The sequence below is a fragment of the Etheostoma cragini genome, chromosome 17 (genome assembly GCF_013103735.1).
Source record: "Etheostoma cragini isolate CJK2018 chromosome 17, CSU_Ecrag_1.0, whole genome shotgun sequence".
Taxonomy (NCBI): Eukaryota; Metazoa; Chordata; class Actinopteri; order Perciformes; family Percidae; genus Etheostoma; species Etheostoma cragini.
This window is the reverse complement of record NC_048423.1, coordinates 5286749-5314231: the sequence shown is the minus strand read 5'-3', so window position 1 is coordinate 5314231 and position 27483 is coordinate 5286749. Positions and strand designations below refer to the sequence as shown.

The 27483-nt window shown below is 37.1% G+C and overlaps 1 protein-coding gene across 2 annotated transcripts in view; it reads left to right on the top strand.

The window, feature by feature from the left end:
• Positions 1–27483, top strand: part of anapc1 (anaphase promoting complex subunit 1) — a 50969-nt gene that overhangs the window by 7147 nt on the left and 16339 nt on the right. Inside the window, exons 12-43 of one of the 2 annotated variants that reach the window (XM_034897823.1) lie at positions 356–451; positions 750–840; positions 1996–2061; positions 2195–2332; positions 2728–2871; positions 5541–5601; positions 8619–8674; positions 9027–9158; positions 9264–9338; positions 10497–10592; positions 10859–11028; positions 12635–12726; positions 13516–13664; positions 15149–15227; positions 15392–15428; positions 15796–15869; positions 16080–16258; positions 16568–16654; positions 17358–17497; positions 17834–17952; positions 18147–18277; positions 18626–18766; positions 21450–21602; positions 22512–22593; positions 22950–23041; positions 23965–24099; positions 24398–24480; positions 25257–25335; positions 25568–25642; positions 26381–26433; positions 26629–26776; positions 26986–27179. In XM_034897823.1, coding sequence (XP_034753714.1) covers positions 356–451; positions 750–840; positions 1996–2061; positions 2195–2332; positions 2728–2871; positions 5541–5601; positions 8619–8674; positions 9027–9158; positions 9264–9338; positions 10497–10592; positions 10859–11028; positions 12635–12726; positions 13516–13664; positions 15149–15227; positions 15392–15428; positions 15796–15869; positions 16080–16258; positions 16568–16654; positions 17358–17497; positions 17834–17952; positions 18147–18277; positions 18626–18766; positions 21450–21602; positions 22512–22593; positions 22950–23041; positions 23965–24099; positions 24398–24480; positions 25257–25335; positions 25568–25642; positions 26381–26433; positions 26629–26776; positions 26986–27179 — 3447 coding nt within the window. Of the gene's footprint in view, positions 1–355; positions 452–749; positions 841–1995; positions 2062–2194; positions 2333–2727; positions 2872–5540; positions 5602–8618; positions 8675–9026; positions 9159–9263; positions 9339–10496; positions 10593–10858; positions 11029–12634; positions 12727–13515; positions 13665–15148; positions 15228–15391; positions 15429–15795; positions 15870–16079; positions 16259–16567; positions 16655–17357; positions 17498–17833; positions 17953–18146; positions 18278–18625; positions 18767–21449; positions 21603–22511; positions 22594–22949; positions 23042–23964; positions 24100–24397; positions 24481–25256; positions 25336–25567; positions 25643–26380; positions 26434–26628; positions 26777–26982; positions 27180–27483 lie in introns of both variants that reach the window. The other variant, XM_034897822.1, reaches the window with a different exon arrangement.

Sequence of the window (27483 nt, the reverse complement as noted above, 5' to 3'; positions counted from 1 at the left end):
TACAATCTTTTTTCCTTTTTGCCATAATTGTGTATTCTTAAACCGAACTCCTGCCTAAACTAAAAGTTGTTGTCCATTATCCCATCCTCTTTCAGTCACTGTGTTTTTTGATTTGTACATGTCTAGAGACAATGACTTTTAAATAAAAATCAACATCAGTCGAATCGTTCTAGAAAGAATCGTGATGGATCCAAGAATCAATTATTTTTTTTCCCCAACCCCTAGGCTCCTTACATCGATGGTTAATGAGAGATTATCCTATTTTAAATTTTTGTTTTACTCTTGGTTTTGTTGCGGTTGATGTTTAGTTACTGCTGTTGTATAACATGAATCTTTATCTTTTTTGTGTTGGCAGGGATATGAGCAGCCAGGCTTGTAAAGTATTTCTGACCTCTGACCTCTGTGAGAACCGCTACCTCTGTTTCCTGGTGGAGTCTCACCAACAGCTCAGGTCAACAAACCCACACACGCAGTGTAGCCGCCATACACAATACATATTTGATAAAGACTTCCCGAGCGTGCACCACTTTACATTGTGTAGTCTAGGGGCCCATTAAAAGCCTAAAATTGTCTAACTCTAATGCCCGAGGCAATATGACAGTAACAGTACTAAACATTGTTTGTTTATGATGTTAGAATGCCGGACCAACCACAAAATACCGCCAGAATAGTTTGAATGTAACTTGCTTACTTTTTTTCACCATCACTCTCTCCACCTTATTTTGCTGTATTTTTCATTGTTTCCACAGATGTGTGAAGTTTATTGAGAGCAACAATACATCTCAGCTAATCTTCACCTCTGTCACAACCATCCCTGCCAAAGATGCAGAGCCTCTGCAGGTAGATTAAAATATTTAGCCTTCATAAGACATTCAGTGTGTAGTGTAGGTTGACATTATTTTCCCAAATCAGTACATACACACGCACAATCTACTTGTTTATTCAGTAAGTTAGTACATTTTAAGATGAGCAATTACAAAAAAATTATGTTTTACATGGTGTGATTGTACTGTACACTTGCGGACACTTTATTACATTCGTACAATCTAATGCAATCCAATACAACTGTTCTTCCATAAAGTCTATCTATATGTTGCCTATAATGTTCAGTCTTTTTCACAAAAGGTGTTACATTAATTATTTTTTAGTGTTTAGGTCAATGTTGTTATTGCCGACTACCCAAGACAAGAATGATTTATCCAAACATAAAACTGCTTTAAACAATACTATTGATATTTAAATACTGTCGTTAAAATCCCTGAGAGAGTCAGGTAAAGCCAGACTCTGGACATTAAAACTGAGTTTAGCACTCCTATTCAAGTTTATGTTCTGCTTGTTCAGCGGTTGTCGGTAAATTGCTATTAAACACATTCAGAGAGGTATTGCATTGCGATTTCTTTTTCTTTCAATTTCTATTATTTTGGAATGTATTGTAGAGATGTTGTATTGAATTGCAATTTAAGAAGCTCAAACAGTGACAGAAACAATTGGTTAACTTACAGAACTTTACAATAACTGATGAATCGTTTGTCATTTCTTAAGCATAGATGTTAAAGGCTCTAGTTCTAGCTTCTCACATATGAAAATTTATATTAACATTTTTATTTCTTTTTATTTATCCTTTATTTAACCAGGTAATACCCATTGAGATTAAAAATCTCTTTTGCAAGGGAGACCTGGCCAAGATAGGCCAGGTCTCCCTCCCAACATACATGGGAATATTTTCTTGTTTTTGTATTTTTCTAGGACAGCTTAACTGAATAGCTTTAGGTTTTGTACTGATGGTCAGATAAACAAGCAAATATGTCAATTTGGGCTTTGGCAAATTATGATGATGATAATGATATCGGTATTTTTCACAATTTTCTGACATGGTATAGACCAAATGATTATTCACTTAACTGAGAAAATAATTGGGGGATTTATCGATAGTGAAAATTGTTAGTTGCAGCCCAAGTGACTTAAGATATTACTGACAAAACATTTGGTCTTCAGAATATAGGTGCCATGCTGGTTTTGGAGGCGTGTGGTAGTCTGGTTCTCTACACAGGAATCACCAGGGTAAGGACAAATACAAGTTAATCAGATTAGAGTCTTTACATACTGTAGACAAAAATAAAGGGACATTTCTGCTTATTGAACAAAATGAATGTGTGATTAAAAACACGAGGTTCCTGTCTTGGTGCTCATCTAGGTCAGTAAGGTGTTTATCCCGGGCCTCCTGTCACCCACCTTCAGCCTGACCAACCACTTCTCTCACCTCAGCACGCCGGTTGAGAATGTTAGCACGCCAGCTAATTCTGGCAGTAGGCACCTCCAAAGAATGGACGAGGTACCGCAACTTGTTATAAACATATTGTTCTAAATGCATTGATAGTTTACATTACTTTATTTTGACATTTTTTTAGGTTACAAGATTGTGCCAGCATTACTTTACTAATTTGCTATTCAATCTTTTACTGTCTGAGTTGCAACTTCCACAGAGCAAGACAATCTCTCACAGTCGACATGGGGGCTTGACTTGGTTTCCTGTTTTATAATCATTCCATTAAGCTGCTTGAAATATTCACAAAATAATCTTTTAAAAATATTTCACCACATGAACTCTATTGCTTCACCCATGTGACATTCTGTTGCCTCATCTTGGCTTCTTACTTTATTTCTTTCCGTTCTCCCCTTTTCTCTTTACTGCTACTTTACCTTGTTATTTTTCCTCTTCTCCTCCAGGCCGCTATGCCTTCACCAGTGTCAGAGCTGAGGGGCCCAAACATTAAACACCATGAAGGTTCATTTTTGGAAGATTACACTTTCCAACATGCCACGCCTTATATCCATGCCTTGCGGGATTCGGTCTGCAACCGAGTCACTTTGGTAAGTTTGTTTAGTTTTCATGTGACAAGATTGAATCAATTCAAAACAGATGTTCTCCAAACTTGAATGCTGTGGAGATGTAAAGATGTAGTCTGACTTTGAGAAGCTACTGTTTTGGTACACACTTCAGAAATTAAACATAAGTAAATGTTAGGGCTAGGCAATATATGCTGTATCAATATTGCAATGTGAGACTAGATATGGTCTTAGATTTCAGATATATCGTAATATAATAAATGTTGTCTTTTCCTGGTTTTACAGGCTGCATTACTCTAAAATGATGTCATTTTCTGAACTTACCAGAATGTTCTAGCTGTTCTATTATTTACTTTTAAAAACTAAGTCATTAAATCATTTCTGGAGAAATGTATCAAAAGTCTCAATGTGTAAATAACATTTTGTTAAAGTCAACCATACAATATCGTCTCAATATCAACATCAACTGTAAATTGTATATTTGAAGTTGATTTACAGTGTACCATAAAATAGAGGCTTGTATGCGATGTAGGGTAATGTTTGCGGTTAAGGAAACCTCAGACTGACTGCAAAAGCAGTTTTAATCATTCATAGAAAACAACTGTGTGAGAGTCTCCCTCGAGGTTTGTTTCTAGTGAGTGATGTCTGTGTGTGTGTGTGATTCATGCCCATCATTTGTTTGTGAATGAAACCACAAAGGAGTGAGTATTTATGTGTGTGTTTCTGCCTCCTGGGTCAATGCTGTCAGACTTGGTATAGACAGTCAGCCCCAGATCTCTCTCTCTCTCTCTCTCTCTCACACACACACACACACACACACACACACATACACACACACACACACACACACACACACAGAATGTGCAAGACCGATGTCTGAAGGCTGCTGCTTTTTTGACATATTGCCTCTGTTCATTGATTTTTCCTTTTGACCCCTTGATGTGTTGTCAGTCTGGAGGCTAATTGTTTGGGAATGCAGTTTGCTGGAGTTTTAAAAAGCCCCAGCTGTTCTCTGTGTGTTGTCAGGTCAATGGTTTATTTTCGTGTCAGGGTTTCTTTCTAATCAGTGATGACAAGAGCAGGACCAACCTTGCTGGATAAAATTAAAGTAACAACATGTTGGGATCCGATTTTTCTCTATATTCTTCTTCTAAAAAAAATAAAAAATGTCAGCTGCTCTTATTTTTCTTAAAACATGAGCAGTTGCTGGGATTATTTAAAGGAGCACCATGGAAATATGTTTATCTCATGGTCATGAAATATTTGGAAATATTCACCCTTGATATGAAATTAAGGCTCCTGCAAATGACAACGCAATACAAAATGTAATCACACTTTGGTGCTTTTAATTTTACCATGCTCTGGGGTTGTTTTAACCACTGGAGTGCAGCCCTTTTTAACGAAATGAAAAGAATAACAAGGGTATTCTGAGTTGTAATTAAAATTTTAGATATATTTCTTCAATTTTAGAGTTTTGAGCAAAGGGCCACTAAATACAAAAAAGTGTTGATTTTTATTTAAAAGTTACTGTCTCCAGACATGTACAAATCAGAAAACAGTGACTGAAAGAGGAAGGGATAATGGACAACATCTTAGAGTTAAGCCAAGACTGCGGGGAAAAAAACACAAAAATGGCCAAAAGGAAAAAAGAATAATAATATACAATAGATATATATATATATATATAGATATATATATCTATATATATATATAGATATATATACACATGATCTAATAAGACATACTGTGCATACAATAGGCAAAACACATAAAGTCTGTTCAGGTTTCATGTTCTAAGAAGCAGAGAGAAGGTGACATCCTCAAACATGTTGAAGACTTAAGTATGGAATGACTACAAAATAAAAACCTGAGTAAACAAAACATGTCATTAAAACTTGTGTGTGACAAATACTGCACATGTCAAAATCTAAAAAACTCAGATTTATATTTTTTTAAATCACACATGGAAGTGAACTTAAGAATTTTTGCATTGAGATGCATCGATAATCTGTTTAGAATCAAATCGTTGGCCTCTGAATCGGTCTTGAATCGTGAGGTGCAAATCGATTCCCACCCCTATTTCAGGGTCTTAACTGTGCATGCTGTCTCAGTGTATTGACTTACTGGGACACTACCCATTTCCCACTGGTCAAAAACCCACTAATATCCGTGTCTGTTCAAGCAGGGCTCGAACACTGTTCCAAATTGGTCAACATCTAGTTTGAAAGAGACTGAAAAAGTAACAGATATAAAAAATATTAAAAAGAAGTGACCACCGTTACATTTTCATTGGCCTGCGTGCTGCTTTCTGCTGCTTTATTAACCCTGTTTTCTGGTGTGTTTGTGGCGTTGAACGTGACACACAAAAAAGAAAGGTGCTCGTCTAATGGCAATGAAAAAGAAGTCTATCGCCTTTTTGTAATGGGTTTACCCCCTTTAAAAAATGCATATTTATGCCAACTTTGGTGAAAAAAAGATATATTGAATAGAATAGAACCTTTGATAATGTAAACACCTGTGCTCTTCCTTCTATGAGAAGTCAAAATGTCTGCCGTTTCCAATTTTACTTTCCACCGGAAGAATAGATTTAGAGTTAGGTGTACAATTTAATATGGATAGTTTGCTGATAAGCACTGATATGAAGTTGAATTAAAAGTGTATCATGTTAATTAGTGCACAATTTCTCTCTCTAGGAACTAAACAGTGGCACAATGTTGAGGATCTCCATCCCAGAGATTGCTACCTCAGAGCTTGGTAAGACACACACACAAACACACACACACACACACACACATACATTTCTATGTTTGATTTTGTTGAAGCACAGAAGGATGCAGAAAAACAAGTATACTATGTGCACACATTTAAACTAGGTATTACTGCTGTTGTTGGTCAGTAATGCTTTGTGTTGTAAATGTAGAAAACACACAAACGCACACACACAGCTGAGTCAGGGCAGTTAGGTCCTGGAAATTAGGTTTGAGAGCTGCTCTACATTGTAACAGTCACGTATAATCTTGATATACTGAGGATGCCATCACAACACACACACACACACACACACACACACACACACACACACACACACACACACACACACACACACACACACTCAGGTAATGATTAAGTCACTACTATTACAGATGCAGATGATGGGGAAATCTTTCAGTGTATTTTTCTTCATGAAACACATGTTAGTTCAAAGTAGTCTATAAATGCATATATACATTTGAGTGAGATGATCTCCTTGGAGCTTTATGTTTTACAAAACAAAGTTAAGCCTTTAATTCGCATGTCTTAAAGTTTCAAACGTGAATAAATATCTACTGGGGGAATCAGAGTGGAAGACTCATGGGGGTTGATGAACTGAGAGAAACATGGTAATTGCATTGTGTGGGAAGCTCAGTTAGAGTAAGTACCAAATTAACACGCAACCTTTCTTTCCCTTGGGTCAATTCAATTCAAACCTTCTCTTTAAACAGTTGTTCAAACTGACCTGTGAACAAGTTGTAAACATATATATTCCAATTACATTTACAATTTTTTTAACGTTATAATAAATATTTGCACAAGCTTTTTTTAATACCATATTGTATCACAACCATGTCAAAATACAACGTGAAGTACTTCAAATTAAATATATTTTGTCAATTTCCCAAATGAAAAAAATTCTAAATCTCTATGACTATGTCCTGCTGGATGGATCATTTACATTCAGTTACAGCTTTCTTTTAACATTGTTTTCTTATTCATGTTGTGTAAAATTCAAAGATAGTATTTGCCAGTCAAACATTTTTTTGATTTGGACTGTAGCTCAATAAAAGTTATTTTTTATAGTTAAAGCTATGGTGCGATATTTGCTGTTTTTTGCCCACAACGTCATCTTGCAGGCAGTGCGGCAATGGTTATGTTTAGGGTTAAGGTTAGGGTTAGCTGCCTGGGAGGTGAAGTTGGAGGGAAAAAACCACCATAGAGTTTGTAATTTCTGCCACCCCCATGAGGACGCCACAATCTTCTGAACAAAGCCTTACTGGGAAAGACAGAGAGAGTTGTGTGGAGCTGATAGTCTTAATTAGCTTTTTATCAACTCATTTGCCAATGGCTTGAATATGACTGACAACGTTCATTAATAAAAAAAAAAATGTAATTTCACTCCGGATGTCCAATTAAGAGCCTGGTGATGTTGATTAGGAATCTGATTGGTCAGAGTTGTTAGACACATGTACACCAACTACTATTGTATTGTTGGTTCTTTTTTAATGTCCTTTTTTTTGTTGATAGTGGTAAAACACATAGACATGCTGCAGTTAATTGCCTATGTATTTTTCTGTGCAGAAACTATGTCTCCTAAGCAAAAATTAACTGTTGGAGGGAATAATGAATATGCATTATACTTTTACTCTTTCGTTTTCCAACCAGTTAAAGAAGAGGTCCACCAGTTTATCTTTTATTTTGTTTACCTCTAATGGGTCCCCGGGTCTGCTCTCATCTCAACATCTGTTCTGACCATGAACCTTCAAGTTTCTTAATCTCCTCTAGCTTTTGTTTAAGCCTACCCCTTTTTTATTTTTTTAAAGCACCACTCAGGTGTGTGTATGATTCTATCTGCCTTGTGTGTGTGACTACCTCTGTGTCTTTGCCATGGCTTGCCCATTATTTAGTAATCAATCTCAGAGACAAGGCTTTCTTCCTCTAATGAAATGGCATTTATCCACCTCTTCCCTGACCTTTCCCACTCTGGATGTCCAATTAAGATAGCCTGGTGACGTTGATTAGGAATCTGATTGGTCAGAGTAGGTAGGAGACACAGTGACACTAACTACTGTTCTTTTTTAATTTCCTTTTTTGTTTTATGTAGTTAAGGAGAAGAGGCCAAAACATGTCACAACAGGATGCGGATCTTGGGGAAAAAACAACAAATTTGTTAAAATGAAGGAGATGTTTGGAGACACTAACTCATTAAATCATTAAATTAATATATATTTGTTTTGTCATTGTTGTAGTTTATAGACGGTCCCTAAGCACCGCATGCTGCTACTAGAAATCAATCTAATTTTTCCAGGTTGGAGGACGGCTTGTTTTGGGAAAAAATTGTTTGTGTTAATTTCGCTTTAGAGTAATTGATCCCAGAACATTGAATCTGTGAATAGCTTTCCTACAGTGCTCATAAAACCGAGAGCACGGTTATGCATCTGTGCGCACGGTTTATTAAACCGGTTAGTTTTTTTTCTTTTTTTTCTCAGCTAACCCCAAGGGGGCTCCGTACATTCCTCTTCATAAGTGTTGTTTGGAGGACATTTTAAGATTTTAAATTGCTGCTCAATGCAGCTATAATACTTCATAAATAATGGATAAATACCTCATTTTGTTCCAAATTGAGGTATTTATCATTTGAATTAAACATAAAAGTCAACTGTCACAAAATGACAACAAGCTCAGTTATTGGTCAAAGTCCTAAACCCCCTGGACACAAGCCACTACATTGTGGTCCTTAAGTGAAGACTTAGTTAAAACTTAAAGGACTTAGTTTGGTGTTGATAGATATTTTATATTTGACTGATATGAAAAGTTGTTGTTATTTCCAAATTGATCACTCATTAACTGTAAAAAACATTATTGCCACAAATTAACATTTATTGCTAAAAAAGACAAAATCCTTTTTTGTTCTTCTTTCTTTATAAATGTCTATGTCCTTTTCCACTGCCAAATCTCTCAAACTTGCATTTCTCTATTTACACCTTTTAATGTCCCTTTTCTCTGATTTATTTCAGTGAGGAAATGCCTTCAGGCGATTCATTTCATCCTGCCCAAGGAAGCTGCCATGAAGGTTTGTAGAACCGCTGGTTAATTCTGATAAAAAACTACAAAACAAACCTATGCTGGTGTGGCATCATTTACTCTGTAAAACCTTTACATATGGGATAAGTAACCATATGCAGGAAGCGTACACTCCTATGTTACAGTGTAACCAGATGTTCTGTCTGCCATAACATGTAACCATCATGCCAGGCCTACATCACTATTTTGGTGGACAAATGCTACATGAATGTTCTCATAAATGTAAATTGATTAGACATTTTCTTTTGCTGGAATAAGAAAGGTTTTGTGATAATAGAGAAACTTGCATTTCATCCCAAGTTGGCTTATTTAATCAAAACTCTTTACATGTTGCTGTTCAGGTTTTGGTGAAGTGGTACAACATCTACAACGCTCCCGGTGGACCCAGTTCACATGCAGAGTGGAACCTGTATGTCACCTGTTTCATGACACTGATGGGCTACAACACTGAGCGTCTGGCATGGACACGAAACGTCAGTCAACTGATTGAAGTGTTTTCTATTGTATTCTTATATCAACTTCAAACACTAATTCACATGTATTGACCTTTCTCTCTGTACTCCCCCCACTTTTCACAGCTGCATTTTGAAGTGCCTCTCTCTCCAGTAATTGCAGCTAAGAAGGCCCGTCCCTCTGATGGAGGCTCTGAAGAGGTGTGTGGCAATCGCATGGCCTATTCTGTTGTGATGTCTGTGCCTCAATAGGCCACCATCTCTGACATCTAGTTTAAGAGAACTTGCAGATTTGTCAGCTCTAAAGGATATTACACGTTTGTGGACAGTAAAGCCCAAGACAGATTTCCCACTCTGTGGGGCCGTACAGTTCTTGTACTGCTTAATCTACAGCATTGCATTTGGAGTAAACACAATAAAACAAAATGAATACTGTTTTTGGTAGAGTAATTTGATTTGATTGATTCCAACTAATATATCTTGATGATTTTAGGCATATTAATGAAAATAATACTTTTATTCTAGCATCAAGGTAAAGTTTTCCAGACCTTTTAATAGAAATAGAAAATTAACTTAATCTTTGAAAGGTTTTAGGAACATCCTGAAATTTTTTAGAATTTTAGTTTGAGCTATTTAAAAGCACATTCTATGTTTCTAGGTTTTCAAGAATATTAATACCAGCAACACGTTTTGTGTTTATAGCAGTTCCCTAATGTAGGATGAGAACCTGAAACATATGGTATAGTTATACAAATAAAAATACACACTAAAACAAACGTGTGTCCTCTCCTTGTGGCACCGCAAGCCAATCAGAAAAGTAATTTAGCTTTCATTTTCCATGTGGGTGGGAAAATTAATTATTAAAAACACAGTAAAACAATTTTCACCCTACTAAAAAGGTTTGGACAAAGGGAAAACCCAACACTAGATAAACCCAATTCACCCAGGGGACTGTTTCAATGTGTGTCTGAAAAACATCACGTCATCGTAATGGATAAAATAACCTGTAATCTGTCCTAAGGCTTACAAATGTGCACACATACGCATGCACAAACACACACAAATACACACACTGTGATCTGTTTGGATCCTTGTGTGTGTGTGTGTGTGTGTGTGATCTAAACTGAAGTATACTGTTGACCCTGTCAGCCTGTGATTGGTTCCAAAATGTGGTGATGCTTTTAATACACCAAATTGACAAAATAAGATTTATTGCAATGTCTTATTTAAACAACAACAATGCAGCATTGTAAATATTCCAATTATTTTGCCCCTAACACATGCTGCATTTTTATCCATCAAAGAATATGTCTTGGGGATCCTTATGCTGTGCTCTGTCTTCGTCTCCTCTCTATGTAGGACTTGGACTACTTGTTGGGGTCTCTTTACCACCGTCAGATGAATTCCCAACCTGTCTGCTACAACAATACTCTTGGCACCGAAACTGTGTCTTCCGTAAGTAACTCACTCTTTAATAATTCCAAGATCACTAGGTCTTTATAGTTAAAAAAATCTTTCTCATCTGACAGAGCAGAGCAAAATAGCATTACTTGTAACCATTTTGAATTTTGTCACGTTTTAACACAGTCAATTTAGTTCAGATTTGCTGCTTCATCATACAATAAAAACAATCTCCCCTGTAAAGTTGTATGTACACCGTTCTTTGCCTTGTTCCCTCACTATTTTAACTTATTAGCTTTTCTCTCCCCTCTTTTCCCTAGATGTCCTCTCCCTCCAGTCCATCTCTGAAGCTGGACAGTTCGGCTCCTCTCTTTCCTCACATTCCTGCTCTTTTCTACGTTCTTCATCTGCTTTATCAGGAGCTGCAGCTGGATGAGCTGCAGAGAGCAAGAGCCTCATCCCTGGTCTGTCTGCTGCAACAGCTGGCAAGGTATTATTGTAGGACAAGTTTATATTGCATGTTTATAAATTGATAGGAGGAGTAAAATCACATAAAACCGAATGAGTGTGAAACTCCAGAACATTGTCGCTTTAATACCTAAAGCTTAGAAAACAGATAATTAACATTAACAAACCGAACCTGTTATATTTTTCATCCAACCACATTTAACCATCTGAAGAAAAGAAAACATTTCATTGTTTTCAGGGAATGTGTGTGCGCAATCAAGGCTCTTTAGCACTGTGTACTGAGAAATAAACTTCAAAAGGTTGTCAAGTGATTGTTGTGACTGCTGACAATGACAATAAAAGAATAGTTTGAGTGGGAGAATAAAGCACTCTTCTGAGTAATTGGCCTGGGTTAGTGTGTGGGCTGTTGTGAAGTATGGTACACATTTTTACACCCATTATGCTCTATCAGGCCAACCGATTAATACTAACATGATGATACTGATTGTTTTTCTGGTGATTGATTTATTGGTTTTAATCCTCTTGCATATCCTATATTACTATTTAGGTAGGTAGTTAGGTATTATTTTTAAATAAATCTCAATAAATATTGATTTAGGTCACATTTATGTTCCCAATAGGTGCTAACTACGCTGTACAAGCATAGTTTTTAGTTCAATTAATGTAAACACTGTATCTAATATCAGATTTAGATATTTAAAATACAGTATTGAATATTATTATTGTATTTATTTTCATAGATTAACGAAACATTTTCTGTCAAAATTTGTTTTTGTTTTTTCCTGGACTGGAAATGTTTAAATATTATTTGTTATCATGGAAATAGCATTTAATCAGTGTTCTTACATTCACTTCAATACAACTTTATTTTTCCTTGTAATCCCTAGCTATTGTGTGCATCAACCTCAAATACAAAACTAAAAGCTATCGAAGGCTGTAGCTTATAAAACATGCTTCTATACAGTACATGTGGAATTAGTGATAAATACATAAATAAATGACTGTAAATACCTAAAAGAGGTACATAAGTTAATGAGCTGTACAGAAACACAGAGAAAAAATAGGAATTGAGAAGGCTGAAAGCAGAATTGATAAAGGACTAAGATTAATGATTAGTTTTACAGGCATACACAGTTCTTACATACATTTTACAAACTTGTTCCCAGTGTATAATGTCACACACACACACACGCACACACACACACACACACACACACACACACACACACACACACACACACACACACACACACACACACACACACACACACACACACACCTGAAAATGGTCTGGGAGTCGGGGCTTGGTACTGTGATTAAAACTATTGATTATCTGATGTAAAGCAGAATGGTAATGACTCACGGCTGTTAGAGCATGAGTTTAATTACTGCTCAAAAACAAGTTAAATGGCACAGACTTTTTGAGAATGTGGAGGCATTTTTAGATTTGATTCAAGGAACTGCAGTATTAGTTTCCAGTTGTGCAGAGATGGGCACTATTAAAGAACTGTTACAAAGCAGACTTAAGTGATTACCCCAGTGATAAAAGATTTGTCAGGTATGATGTTTATGTTGCTCAAAAGAATATTAATATATACGTAGTATAACTGTTTTCTTTTTATTTGCAGAGACCTCCAGTTGGATGAGTATGTGGATCTTTACTGGAGAGACTACCCCTCTTTAATTAGTGGCTTCACAGAGAGCTGCGTCATAGACCAGGGTAAGACCCATTTCATAGCCTAATAATAGTATCAAGTCAGGAAACAGACAAGACCTGTTGTAGTCAAGAGAAGGCCAGAGGGCCTGCTGCTGATAAAGGTTGTCTCTACCAGTCTCAAGTGTTCCTTTGTATGTCCAGGGTTTCTTGTAGTAGTGTTATTAAATAGTAAATATATACACAGTTTTGGACAGAATAACAAGAACAGCACTAAACAGGAATATCTTGTTGAATGCATATCAGTCACTACTCATGAAATTCAACTTGTAACAACCGTAGGGCAAGGTACCGAATTCTACACTTTGTAGGCACCAACCGAATTTCCTCTAAAGTATTGAGTGTGGAAAAATGGCTGGTCATTCAATACCCAATTTCAATATATAAGGAGTAAATCTGATCAGCGTCAGTGAGCCAATAAGCATGCAGCATGCTTCTAACAAGATCTAATAATGTGTGTTATTGGCTGTTTAACGTTATACGTCACAGACGCATGCAGGAAAAACTCTGGGCTCACATAGTAGGAGCGGTAAAATAAATGTAATGTTGTAATTTTTTTGGGAGGGTAGTTTATAAAAAAAAAAGTAATGTTTAGGAACCGGTATTGAAGTCACAGTTTTGGTATCGCCACCTGTATCAAATACTTCAACTAAACCGCTGTTTATCTTGACACCTGTCTCAAAAATCGTCATTAAGTTGAACACCTTTAACTGTCTCTGAACATCATAATTGTTACAAAGGTTGTGTTTATTGCAGGAACTATTTTATTTCTGTACTAAAAATATTTTTCCTCAGCTCTGATTGGTCAGATGCAGCGTCCGTCTTTCCTGAGGGCAGAGCCTCCCTGTGTGCTCAGCTGGCTCAGTAGCTGTCTGAGAGGGGAGGAGAACCCGCCTTTCCCCTGCCTGCCTGGCATCTCTCAGAGGACCAGGCTGCTGGTTCTGGTACGCTTTATTTTGTAATCTTTAAATGTGGGATGTGGATCATGCAACCAAAACTATGTCAATGTGGTGTGTCTATGCAGAACACACACGGTGTAACAGGTTGGCCTGACAGGGGAAAATCCTGAAATCATTTAAGTTTCTAAAAATTTGGTATTGTCTTGTTATTGACCGCTTCCTGCAGCTCTCCCTCTCCCCTCTGTGTCCCACAGGCAATCAATGAGCAAAGTATTTCAGATGTATTTCTCTAGATAGTATGTAGTGTAATATTTTAGTATTAGTTTTAAAATCACCACAAGATACTGTACATGCATATAAGTTAATGCAATTTTCATTATTGTGTCTTGCATACAACTATCTTCATTTTATACAATGGGGGATAAGAGGATGGGAGAGCTACAAACCAATCAGTTTCAAGTATAGGGAGTCCCAGCTCCAGTAGGCTAGACAACAGGATGTACGTATGCATAGTTATGTTGTATATATCAGAATGTAAAAAGACCCTTAAACAGCTTTCTCAAACAAATCTTCAGACCTTTATTTCTTACAACAAATATCATGCATCACTTATAGAAATCAGAGTAGTTAGTAATAAGTCCATTTTGCCTTGTTTTCCCATCTTTGAGACAAGAACAACTTGAAAAGCATATTTTTATTACACCTCTCAGGAAGTGAGGAATTGCAATGACTTGAAAACAAGTCTCCTTTCCAGCTTCCATTGACGCTGATGACGGAGGTGATGACAACTATGAGTGAGAGTACCATGGAAACATGGCTCTTTAAGACTTATCCCTGGGGATTGGTTGGCTAATATTTACCTTTTTAAAATAAGTCGGTCATTAATTTTCTGAATCTGTAACTAATTAGACTAGAGAAAACAGACGCCTAACACTACAGACCTCTCTAAAATATATTTGTTAACTTATACCTGTTCTGCCCATTCCATCATTTAACAGCATCAGCTATTTAAATGTTCAATTAAATTTCAATTCTTGAATATGGAGTACTAGACAGACTGGCAATGATAAGCAAAAAGGACAGGACAGGTTCTTTCTTAAGTCTTGTTTACTTACAAATGTGTGCATGCACAACATGTCAACCTGTACTATTGACTTTGGTTACTAGCTCTAGTTTTTACCCTTGTGTGGTTTCTCCTAACACTACGCTGGTTCATATTGTGACAAATGAAATGTCTGGGTCCGGGGTCTGCAGTAGGAAGAGTAATGCTATTATAGTGAACATTTTTAATGAGCTAAATGCGTCTTGAGTTAAATATCATTTTCTTCTCAGGATATTTAGTCCTCTTCAGTTATAGGGTCATCTATGTTAACACAGAGGCCTCAACTTCTCAAATTCATTTGTATTGTAGATTAACCACTGGAAACTAATAAGGTCAAGGTTTTTGTACAAATTATGTCAATTATTTTTATTTGTATTTATCTTTGTTACTCTTCTTTCTCTTTGTTTCTATTCTTCTCTTCTCCCAGAGTTATGCTCTCTACATTATTGGAGATGTAAATGCTACTTCAACAGCTGTATCAAAGTACCTGGCCAAGCTCTCTCCAGGTGTGTGTGTATGGTTGTGTGTGTATGGTTGTGTGTGTGTGTTGTTTGTGTGTGTGTGTGGTTGTGTGTGTGTGTGAGAGTGTGATCTCACAATGAGGAGAGCAAATTGATGAACCCATTGACTTTCTCCTGCTATCTTGCTCTCTCATCCCGCACATTCTTAGGCCAGAAGTCCTATGCCAGTGAACCACACTACAGAAGGTAATTCAGCTCACAACAATGAGAACAAGAGTTTAAGGATTTTTGTATGTTTTAGATCAGCTAAGAGAATTTTTTTTTTTCATATCTCTGTAAATACGGGCCTTGAGTTGATTGGCTACGTATATTCTACAAAATACACCATTATAATTTAGAAAAACACACATACAATAAATAATTAAAATTGTAATGGTGTCATGTGGATGTTTATGGCAAAAAAGCTTGTTTTCTTGCAAACCAAAACACATTTTGTGTAGCCTAAAGGTCTAACAAACACATTGAATGTATTAATTTCCTCTTCAAATATTTGTAGATTCATTTTGGTTTCATTTTGAAACCTGTATTGATTACACGCTTGCATTTATTCTAGACAGAGCAGTGTGAATATGAAGTTTTCCAGTGAGAGTCTGGCTGAGCAGCTGGTGGTCTGGCTCACATCAGAAGGTAAGACAAGCAGGTCTTTTTCAGCTTTTATTTATACAGAGGAAAGAGTGATGCAGTAACCTCTTTTTCAACAATGCACTGGTTCACGCTAATGGAAATGTACACATTCACACCTATCCCGTGAAACCAGTTTAAATTTTAAATTAGGATGCCACGCCACTTCTTGTTTAAACACGTGATATGTCTACCCTCATCCATTTGCTGGTTTAGGTTTCACCCTAAAGGACCTGGAGTCAGTCCCCTTTGGTGTGGCGCTGCCAATCAGAGAGGCCATCTACCGTTGCCGGGAGCAGCCGTGTTCTGATTGGTCAGAGGAGGTCTGTCTGCTGATTGGGCGACAGGATCTCACTAAACAAGCCCACACAATGACCCTGGCCAAATGCAAAGCTGTGAGTGTTAAATAAGTTAACACAAACCAAGCAATGAATGCAAATTCAACCAATCCCTGCAATGTTTGTGAGGGCTGCTGCTGTTGTTCCAGGTTCATAAATAAATCTTTGATGTCTCCTGATGTGTACTTTGCCTTCATGCCAGTAATAGTTTTGTGGGAGCCATTTTCCCCTCAAATAAATGGACATTAATCTTTGTATAAATCTTAAAACCAGTACGGTTGTTGGGATAAAATAGTAGTCGGTGAAGATGGCCCAAACTGTAAGATGCAAAAATGTAAGATATGAATCATTTGTGTGTGTGTCTAGTCTGTTGGTTCAGGTCTCTCGTTGGAGCCTCCTGCGACCACAGAAGCAGATGAGGAGGAAGATGGGATGTTGGACATTATTCAAGAGGTGAAACACACAGTAAACACGATCTCTTGCAATTTTGTTCTGCCTGCACAATTTGCGGAATTATAATGAATCACAATTTTTTTTGCTTAGAATTGATATCACGATTCTCTGCCACAATTCTTTTCTCACAAAGTGTAATGTTTATGGCACACATGAACCATGACAAAACAAAACAAAAGGAACGCTTTAAAAGCTATTTTATACAGTCTGTGTTCAAACCTCAAGTAGCGTTTGTAATGCAGTCGGCTCATAAAATTAAATGGAATTTAGTCATAAAAAAACAGTGCTGAATAAAGATTGCAATTTTTTAATGATTAATCGTGCAGGCCTACTTCACTCTAAAGATGATAAAAAATAATAATAATAATACATTTTATTTACAATGCACTTTTCATCAATAAATCTCAAAGTGCAACAGGTAAAAAAGAGAAAAAATAAAACAAAAAAGAAAGAATAAAAAAAAGAAAATAAAGCTATTCTTAGAAGAGAGGATAAAAAACATCTTAAGGGGACCAAAAGCTTTGCTAAAACGAAATGTTTTAAGGCCTTTTTTAAAACACTCAGTGGATTGAGGGGCCCTCAAGGTGTCAGGTAATGTTATCTAACCTTTATTAGATATCCAAAGAAGGCTTGTTGGTTTTGCAAAGGTGTTCAGTGTTGCAAGTACAGCGTGATTGAACGTTTGATATGTTCTCCTCTCCAGGTCACAGGACTGATCTGGAGTCAGGATCTGAGGGTCCAGGAGGTCAGGAGGCTTCTGCAGAGCTCCCGGCCGGCACGGGTCAGTGTCGTCCAGTTACCAGAGGTCTCTGATCACGAGTACATCGAGGAGAAAGAAAACAAGTGAGTAAAATGGTGTTTGTTTGTGTCCTTATTGCTTTGGGGTCTTATATGAGCATAGATGTTCATAAAAGAAACAATTTTCTTATTCATTGATATTTCTGACACTATTTTGTCTTTCACTGACTTTTGTTTTTTTGCTGTGTACATCTTTTGTTTGTCTCAAATCTGTCCTTGTCTCTGTCTTGCCGTTATACATAGAGGAATCATGGGGATGACTGCTGTAATCAGCGGGGGCACACACCTCCTGTCATTTTAGATATCTTTTCTCACTCAGTCTGTAATGTTTAGTCTAAATTCCCTGCTCTATAGTTGTCCACATCTTTGTATCTCCTACAGACTTCTGCAATTGTGTCAGAGGACCATGGCTCTTCCAGTTGGCCGAGGCCTCTTCACCCTCTTCTCCTATCACCCTGTACCTACTGAACCTTTACCTGTCCCAAAACTCAACCTGACAGGTAATTTTGCAGACTACAAATGTATCCTCTGTGCCCTTCAAGTTGTGTCAGGGAATTGATAACTTAAGAGAAATATAGCTAAGTGTATTTTGCTGGTCATGAAGTAAAATGAGGTTTAATCTTGTTAAAGTCAGGAATTTTTGTATTTGTGTGTTTATTTGATATAATTGTGTACTTGTGTTTTTTAACCCCAGGTCGCGCACCTCCCAGGAACACAATGGTAGATCTGAACAGCGGGAACATTGATGTTCCTCCTAACATGACCAGCTGGCCCAGCTTCCATAATGGAGTAGCAGCTGGACTCAAAATAGCCCCTGCTTCACAGGTCAATATGAAACCACAGCTCCATTAAGCCTTGTGTTCATTCTTCCATACCTGCAGCTGATTACTCTGTATTAAATTAGCTGTTCCTACTCATAGTTATCATAATAAACCCTCTTTGTTGATGCTGCAACATTTCTTCTAATGGCACCATCAGGCTGAAATTTTACCTAATAATCAAGAAAAATGTATTGACATGAAATGTATTTAAGGCATTTGTGGAAATACCAAGACCTTATAGAAACTTTGGTCCCAGTTGTTCACATTTGCATTGTAATCTTTCCCTCTCTTCAGTAGACAAATCTTGCTTATTCCTGTACAAATAAATGTGACCTCTTTTTTGTTTTTTTAGGTGGACTCAGCCTGGATAGCCTACAACAAGCCAAAGAGCCCCGAGCTGGCTAATGAGTATGCAGGCTTTTTGATGGCCCTGGGCCTCAACGGACACCTCACCAAGCTGGCCACGCTAAACATACATGACTACCTTACCAAGGTACACGCACAGCACAGACAAAACTAACATGGATTTTTGTATTTAAAACTCTTGTACATAGTTTGGCTTTAATGGTTACTTTCTACTGTAATGTTCAGTTTACAGTAGACAACAGTTCACAGGCTTAATTACTTTCTTTCTACAGTACAGAAAATACACACACAGTAAACACACCAAGTTTTGCAAGAAAGGCAAACACATATGAACTTAAATACAGTTTATACAAAGCTACCCATCTACTGTAATTAACACACACACACACACACACACACACACACACACACTTTTCTCTAGATGACTGTAAATGAAAGATGTAAACTTGCATCAGAGCCAGGCAACAGTCAAAGCGAAACTCGGCCCATATGAGAACTTTGAAACAAGATGAGTCCTTCCCACTTTTAAGTGAGAAAAACAACAGGATGCTGCAAGCCAAATCTTATTTTTGCTTAATTAAATTGAAGTGTTAAGCCATGGTTAAAGATGTATGGGAACCGTTGCACCAAATCCACACAGAGTATCATCCATGGGTTCAAGATTGATTCATTTTCAGTTACCGTATTAATTCAGGATGAAAATTGAAGCTGCAGTTCATAAAGATCAAAGAGCTTTACTTATTAGTCATTACTCTATAAAATAAATGTAAGGAGGTTTTATATTTTTTCAATACGGTAAATTTGGAGAAAGTCCACTTTCTAAAATGGCTTGATCAAAATATTAACCCCAAATTAGCCCCAATCTAAACAAAATCTATTTGTTTCCTAAATTCTCTGTGATCCATTCTCAAATGTTATTTTCTCATTTTCTAATAGGGCTCAGCTTGTTTTGTGTAGTGGACGATAAAAGCTATTGTATGCATCATTTGGTTGGTTAAAATGCCCCTTAGCAAAAGTTGCAGAAGTTACAAGAAAACTCAGGGTAATACACACTTATAGTACACACATAGTGTGTGTGTGTGTGTGTGTGTGTGTGTGTGTGTGTGTGTGTGTGTCCTCAGTCTAAATGAAAGCCACGAACATGGCTTACAGTGACGTCTCTTTGTAGGTGGTGGTTTTCTGTTAGCATAATTTTTAGATTGCAGCATAATAGAAACTGACATACTTTGGATCAGTTCTTTAGAATTGTATATGGTTGTGGTTTTAGAGAGAAGGTGGAGGTGTCTGCCCCTCTTTTAGCATCCTCTAGCATCCCAGTGTGTTCGCCTTCATGCTGCAGCCCTTTGCAAAGACAAATTTAGCCTGGGTAATTTCATTTTTTAATTAATTGTGGCTTTATAATGTCTTTGTCTATTTGAATCTACTATGTGTTGTTCATTTAAAAGAGAACTGTTTCTTTAGAATAAAAAAAAAGTTAATCTGTAATTTGTTTCTTGTATCTTAATCTATCGACTGATTGAGGCATTAATTTATTGGCTGGATGTTGATTGTTTAGTTGGCTCATTTACTAATGACCAATTGTCTCGTTAATCAATTAAAACGCCACTCAGTTTGTTAAATGGAGTGATTGATCTTCTTTTTTTATTATTACGCTACTACTAAGGTTAAATTCAAACCAATAGAGTACTTCATTTAAAATAATCCTTCTGCATTTAATGCATTTCTTTTTATTTTAAACCAATGTTTTGGTGGCATCTTGGCATGCCTAAACTGCCAACATTAAATACATTGTGCTTGACCTTACCACACCACAAACTGTACGGGTTGTTGCTGCTGCGGTAGTGGGCCAATATACATGTTGCATTAAATCTAAAAAAAACTTGCTGTGATTGGCTGCGAACAAAACCATAAATGGTATAAGAGACCTTTTTTTCTAGATCTATGTATGCTTTATAACGTTTTACAAAGTGACACGTGTTTGTCACGGAAGTAAAGGCTGGACTACAATAGAGCTGTTTGGAGCAGTTTGTGAGCAGTGTTTTCTGTTGGAGATGATAAGTCCCTTTGGGGTGGACTTTGGACTTTTCACTTTGTAAACCTATAACATGCACAAAAAGATATATAACACAAAGGAAAGGGAAAAAGCCAAATAGCATAATATGAGCACTTTAATGAACAGCATATCAGTCAATACCACCAGTGAAATTCAGTGGTTGGTGACTGGATCTTTTAATTTCAGTATAGAGCAAAATCCCCAGAATTTACTTCACAAGTAAACGCTACCTTTTCTCAAAATTGTCATTTATAAATAACCTACTTCAGACTATTGGTATTATAAAATGTGATATGCTTATGTGTTTATTAAACACACCTACACTCACCACCAACATGCACACAAACACACACACACACACACACACGCACACATCATGGTGGTGATCCAAAGGGGTCTAATGGAAATTGTCTGTCACGCTGAGCTGGGTTTGAAGCTGGTTGGACTCACAGTTAGAGTTGATTGCATTAGAAGTAATTTGTTGCAAACGGTATTTACTACACAAGGACACATATCACGCTGACTTGTCTGATGTAATAAGCTGTATGTACATTTTATTAAAAATAAAGACATCAATATATTTGCAGTAAAAATCCCTCAAATTTCAGCTTTTCAAATGTTCACTCACTGTCTTGTGTCAAAATTGTGATTTGAACTTATGAATATTCTTATAATTTAGCCAACTCTTTAAAAACTCAAAACCTGTGATGTTTATCTTCTAAAATTGACCAACTTTCCGCTCCTGTCGTTTTGTCAGGGCCATGAGATGACCAGTATTGGGCTCCTTCTGGGCGTGTCTTCTGCCAAACTGGGCACCATGGACATGTCAATTACCCGCCTCCTTAGCATACACATCCCTGCTCTTCTCCCACCCACCTCCACTGAGCTGGACGTACCACACAATGTTCAGGTAAGAGTGAGTGTGCATACTTTAATGTCAACATAAAAGTGGGTTGGTGTATCAGTGCACCGAGGAAACATGTTTTTTTGTTGAAATTGCATTTACTGTAAGTGATTTTTATATATATATATATATAGAAAATCACTTACACTTACTGCTTTTGTACTCCTGCTGTAGTAGACGTTGTATTCCCCCGACACACTGTTTTCCGTTACTGTTTAAAACTTTTTCTAGCTTAGTGGGGGTGCATAGGCCTACCGCTCAAAACCATTATGAAAAAGCATAGTAATGTTCAGCTCAGCATTTAGTTTAGTTATTAAACTGTATGTAAAATGATCAAGGATGCTAACTTCACGTTTCACGTTATTCTAAGGTACTGTCTATGTGCTGGATTTTTCCTTAGGAAGCTATTAAATAAGCCCACTTAGGGCGACATTATGACATTATTGTTACATTTTGGGACATTTAATAATGGCAGCAGTCTAGTAGTAGTCATAGTGAGTGAAAATGTGATGTGAGATGTACATTGTGTTATGTACCTGGAAATGTTCATTAGCTGCGTAACGTTATGTGTGATATCTGTAAAGCTGAACAATAGTAAAACAGATTTTATTCTAATCCATATACTCTTTCTGTGAGATAAAGGACACCAAAAGATTATACATTGGACACTATCTATTATATCCAAAGATTAATGAACAGTTGTGTTGAATAATTGTGATGTCAATATTGACCAAAATAATTGTGAGTATTGTTTTTTCTGTAATCAAGTAGCCCTAGAGTGAGTGAGTTTGTATATATGAGTAATTACATGGCTATTAGTATTTGTTTATTAAGCTCTGCAAACTGTCAAAAATATTTACAAGAATGAGTACAAAATGAAATCTTAAGCATTCTATTTCTCTGTCTGTTGTGCAGGTTGCTGCTGTAATTGGCATTGGGCTGGTGTACCAGGGAACAGGACACAGACACAATGCTGAAGTATTGCTATCTGAGATAGGTGTGTGTGTGTTTGTGTGTGTCTGTGTGTGTGTGTGTGAGACACCCCTCAGTCTAAATGAATGACAGTGACGTCTTTTTAGCTGGTGGTTTTTATGTTTTTGTTTCTCATATTATGATAGTAAAGACAGGATAAGAAAAAAACAAGTAATCATTGGGCTGTGGGAAATATATTATATGACAAGCATTTTTATAGACCAGTCATTCGATGAATTAAGAAACTATTTGTCAGATTAATTTATAATGAAAATATTTGCAGCGCTAAACATCAATACATTTTTTTTTTTGCTTCTTGCATTTTTCTGTAAAGGACAGATGGTGTAAATCTGTTTTTGGGCTTCTCTGTGTGTCTTTTAGGTCGACCTCCTGGCCCGGAGATGGAGTACTGCACAGACCGAGAGTCCTATTCACTAGCTGCTGGACTAGCTCTGGGCATGGTCTGTCTGGGGGTGAGTTGCATGTGACAATACTCTTCTCATCGAATAAATATCTGCAAAAACATTTAGTTGTTTCAACCTCGTTAACGTTCCAGGTAGGCTGGGTTATATTGGATGGTTCCTTACCTCTGAATTGTTCAGTTTGGTCTCTGTAAATTATAGAATTGGGTCTAGACCTAGTCTATCTGTAAAATGTTCCGAGATCACTTCTGTTTTGATTAAACACTATGCATAATATTTAATTCAATTAGTTTTGATTTTAATTAATTGAATTTGAATTTAGGGAAACTCTTGGTCACAGATAGTTATGTTTTAAGTTTTAAGTTGAACTTACATTTTTTCAGTTTTTTTAATGATTATATATTTTGGTACTATTTCTCCCTTGGATTCCTCCCTGTATATTTGGTTGTCTTTGATGCAAATGGGAACTCTAGAGAGAAGCACTTGCTTTCTCACAAAACCTGATGTTTTTTTTTTGAAGGTTTAGAACAGAAACAATTTTTGGATTGATTTTTGCATTTCGTTAGTCCTCAACAGAAAGAAGAGGTTTCAACTAACAAATATTTAGACTAGAATGGCTGAGGGCTAGGAAACCCAAATCGACTGCTAGCTCCCTTGAAAGTCAATTCTCATACGCTTAGTGATCCTTTATGAACTTTGGTCTCTTTCTCCTTTCACTGATGTTGTTCTATAACTTTCTGCCGCTGTATATAATTAACCTTCATTATCTTTGCTTTTCTGTCTACTTAAATTATTTAACTTTCTCTGTCTCTGTCTCTCTCCACTCGCCTCATTTCCAAACACATTTATTCCCTCATCTCCCTCTACCTTTTTTTCTATTTCTCCTGTTTCCTTCACTTTCTCTTCCCACTCTTGTCTCATCATGTTCACTCTTCTCATCCGGTTTTATCTCCTTATCCTCTCTCTCCTTGCAGCATGGCAGTAACCTTATTGGGATGACGGATCTAAATGTCCCTGAGCAGTTGTATCAGTACATGGTTGGGGGCCATCGCAGGGCTCAGGCTGGGGCAAACAGGGAGAGACACAAGTCCCCCAGCTACCAAATCAAGGTAGAAGGACAACTTATATTGTATTAATATTAGAAAAGAAATGTTATTTATTATTTCACCCTACTGTAATAACACTGTAATAATGTAAAACAGTTTAATATATCTCTGTGAAGGTGCCAATCTGTTTTACCTTTGTTGAAGTCAAGGGAGTGGTTCATAACAGTCATCATAGAAATTCACAGTATAATAACTTTACTATAATGTGTAATAGCTTAATTTTATTGAAACAAGCCATACACTGGCAGGGTTTTTCACAGATTAATCGTGTTGTATAAATATTTTGCTTTTGTCGTTTCAGGAGGGTGACACCATAAATGTAGACGTGACATGTCCAGGCGCCACGCTGGCCCTCGCCATGATCTATCTCAAGACCAACAACAGGTGAGAAAAGAAACAACTGAACTGTACTAAATTCTTTTTTAAGATGTAAAATATCAATGACATGTAATTTTCACATGCTGACAAGTGGGACCACCTGGTAACAACTGCTTTTACCAAATAATAGCACCCACTCCCGTCCAATAATTATATCTTTCTTATTTAGTTTATTTATTTGTATCTCTTTTCACACACAGTTGGCCTGTGTCTCATGTGCTGATAAATGTTTTTACGACTCCTCTATTCAAGATTAGAATTGTATTAGATATGGACACAATGTGTATTATTGATATGACTGTGTATTATAGCCAATCAAACAGGTTTTGATGTATCACTTAACCACTTCCCATTTTATTTTGATAAACAAAACAATAAAAAAAGAAGTTAAAAAAAATACATATAAGCTAGTTAGGAAGATGCTTATGGCATAAAATGATATTTGGTACCTCAGAGTATTGCACAGTTGTGAATAACAAACTGTATGACAGGTGCAGAATGAGTCACCACTGCTGTGTTAACCGTGACGCCGAGTTTGATAAATATAACCAAGTGTGGTGCTTTTTACATCCTAACCTGCCTGATGAACAATCTCATCCCTCAATGAGTCCAGTTGTCACATTACGCCACAGAAGAACAGGCTTCTCCATCTTCTAGCTTTCTGTTATAGGTCAAGAAGTACCTGTCTTCGTGAAGGCTCATCTGATGCTGTCTTTCTATTGGTTGAGAAGGTGTTGAAGAAGTGTATTAACACCTCCTTGTCTCTTCCTGGTTCTGTCTAGGTCGATTGCTGATTGGCTAAAACCTCCAGACACATGGTTCCTGCTGGATTTCATCAAGCCGGAGTTTCTGCTGCTGAGGGTAAGTGTGTGTGTGTGTGTGTGTGTGTGTGTGTGTGTGTGTGTGTGTGTGTGTGTGTGTGTGTGTGTGTGTGTGTGTGTGTGTGTGCGTGCGTGTGCGTTTGTGCGTGCGTGTGCATGTGTGCTTGCGTGTGTGTGCGTGCTCTTAAAGATAATTTTGCTTGTTTTTGATTGCATCCTGGGATGTTCACTCACCAGGAACAAAATAACACCTCGCCTCTCAACCCTCTCAGACTCTTGCTCGGTGTATCATCATGTGGGATGAAATCCTCCCTAATGCTGAGTGGGTCAAGAGTAACATACCCCAGGTGAGAAAATACACACAAAGAGCATTATTGAGCTGACATTTGTTGGAGCTGCGATTTTGCAGACCTGGAAAGAAGTCACCATGACATGTAAGGAATATCCCAGCTATGAGGGTTCATTTCTGTGAATGGGGGAAGGTTTAATTTTTTCAGATATGTCCAATTCATTAAAGCTTTTCTATTTGCGGTTAGACACACTACCTGTCTAGTTGTTCTTCACTGATTCACAAAAGCAAAACTGTATAGTTTGCATGTGAAAAAACAGCCACCCTGGATAAACAAAAAAAGAGCACCAGCTATTTCATGAGCAGAAAGGGATGTTTGACAGGTTATCCAAACAGAGTGCATGATGGAAACATCTTACTACTACATGGGGTTTGACAAATTTTGCCTCTTTGCGAACATGGGAATCTTTTAGAGAATTACGTTATATTGGAAGGTAATACAATGCATAATCCATAGTCTAGAAGTCACTACCAGCTCTTATGATAATTTCATCCTAGCTGATTGAATGTTTTTTCATGCAACACTCTCTTGGAGTTGTTGTCTTTTAATATACAGTGTCTTGTGCTTTTTATATCAGTCCAATAACTGACAATTTTCTTCAACAGAAATTAAATGTTTTTACTTTGGATTCAGTTGAAATAATTTTATGCCCATTTAAATTTTAGAAATGTTCAAACAGCCAGTTACATAATACTGTCTATAGAACAGAAGTACCTACATTTTATTTGTTTTTAGATCATGAGGGGGACTTTTGATCCTTCAGAAGACATTAACATGGAGACAATGGCGTGAGTATTTAAGCCAAAGACTGGCATTTAACTTTTATCATATGCACATTCTGGAGTCAACTTGGAATATTGTTCTTTTTCAGGGGAATTTAGCATAATCCATGATTCCTTTATGTGACAAACTTCTGAAGTTGTGTCAGTGATGTTCTCCTGAGTGTCCTACAACCAGGACTGATTTGATCATGTTTCTTTCAGCCAAGCTCAAGACTACATTACTGCTGGGGCATGTATGGCATTGGGCTTACGCTTTGCTGGCTCTGCCAACTCTGATGCCTTCGACTGCCTCTACGAGTTTGCAAGGAGCTTCATGAAGATCATGTCCTTTGCTGGAACAGCTGCGGTTGTAAGTGTTTGTATAAGTTTCTGTTTTAAGTTGATACAGTTGTAATTTGATTTGTTCTAAGAAAGGCCCTACAGGATTGTCACAGTCATGAAAAAGTGCTGTGTTGCCTCATGCACTTATACTTATTATAATTACATAATTATTTCTTATATTTCTCCTTTGCTTTCTCTTTCTGTGTCTGTCAACCTGTATCCTGGTTAAATTAGCAGACAGGTTATTACAACCTGCAGACTGGCCTGTCAATGATTTTGCTGGCCATGTCCATGGTGATGTCCGGCACCGGGAACCTGAAGGTCTTGCAGCTCTGTCGCTTCTTCCACAAGAGAACTGGCGGCGAGATGAACTACGGCTTCCACATGGCCCATCACATGGCTCTGGGCCTGCTCTTCCTAGGAGGGGGCAGGTGAGACGCAAACACACGCACACACATGTAAACACGGACTGGTACTACTGCATAGACCTTTTTCCACAGCAGCCATTTAAATGCTATATTTGAGGTCAGAAATGTGCAATTACATAAATAAGAAACTAGAGAAGAAGAAAAAATGAAAATCCCACATCATGATTTTTTTTTGCGACATTTACATTTTTTTTTATTAGTTTTCCTAGCATCAATATTTCTTATTATCATTATATATATACACTCACCGGCCACTTTATTAGGTACCCCATGCTAGTAACGGGTTGGACCCCCTTTTGCCTTCAGA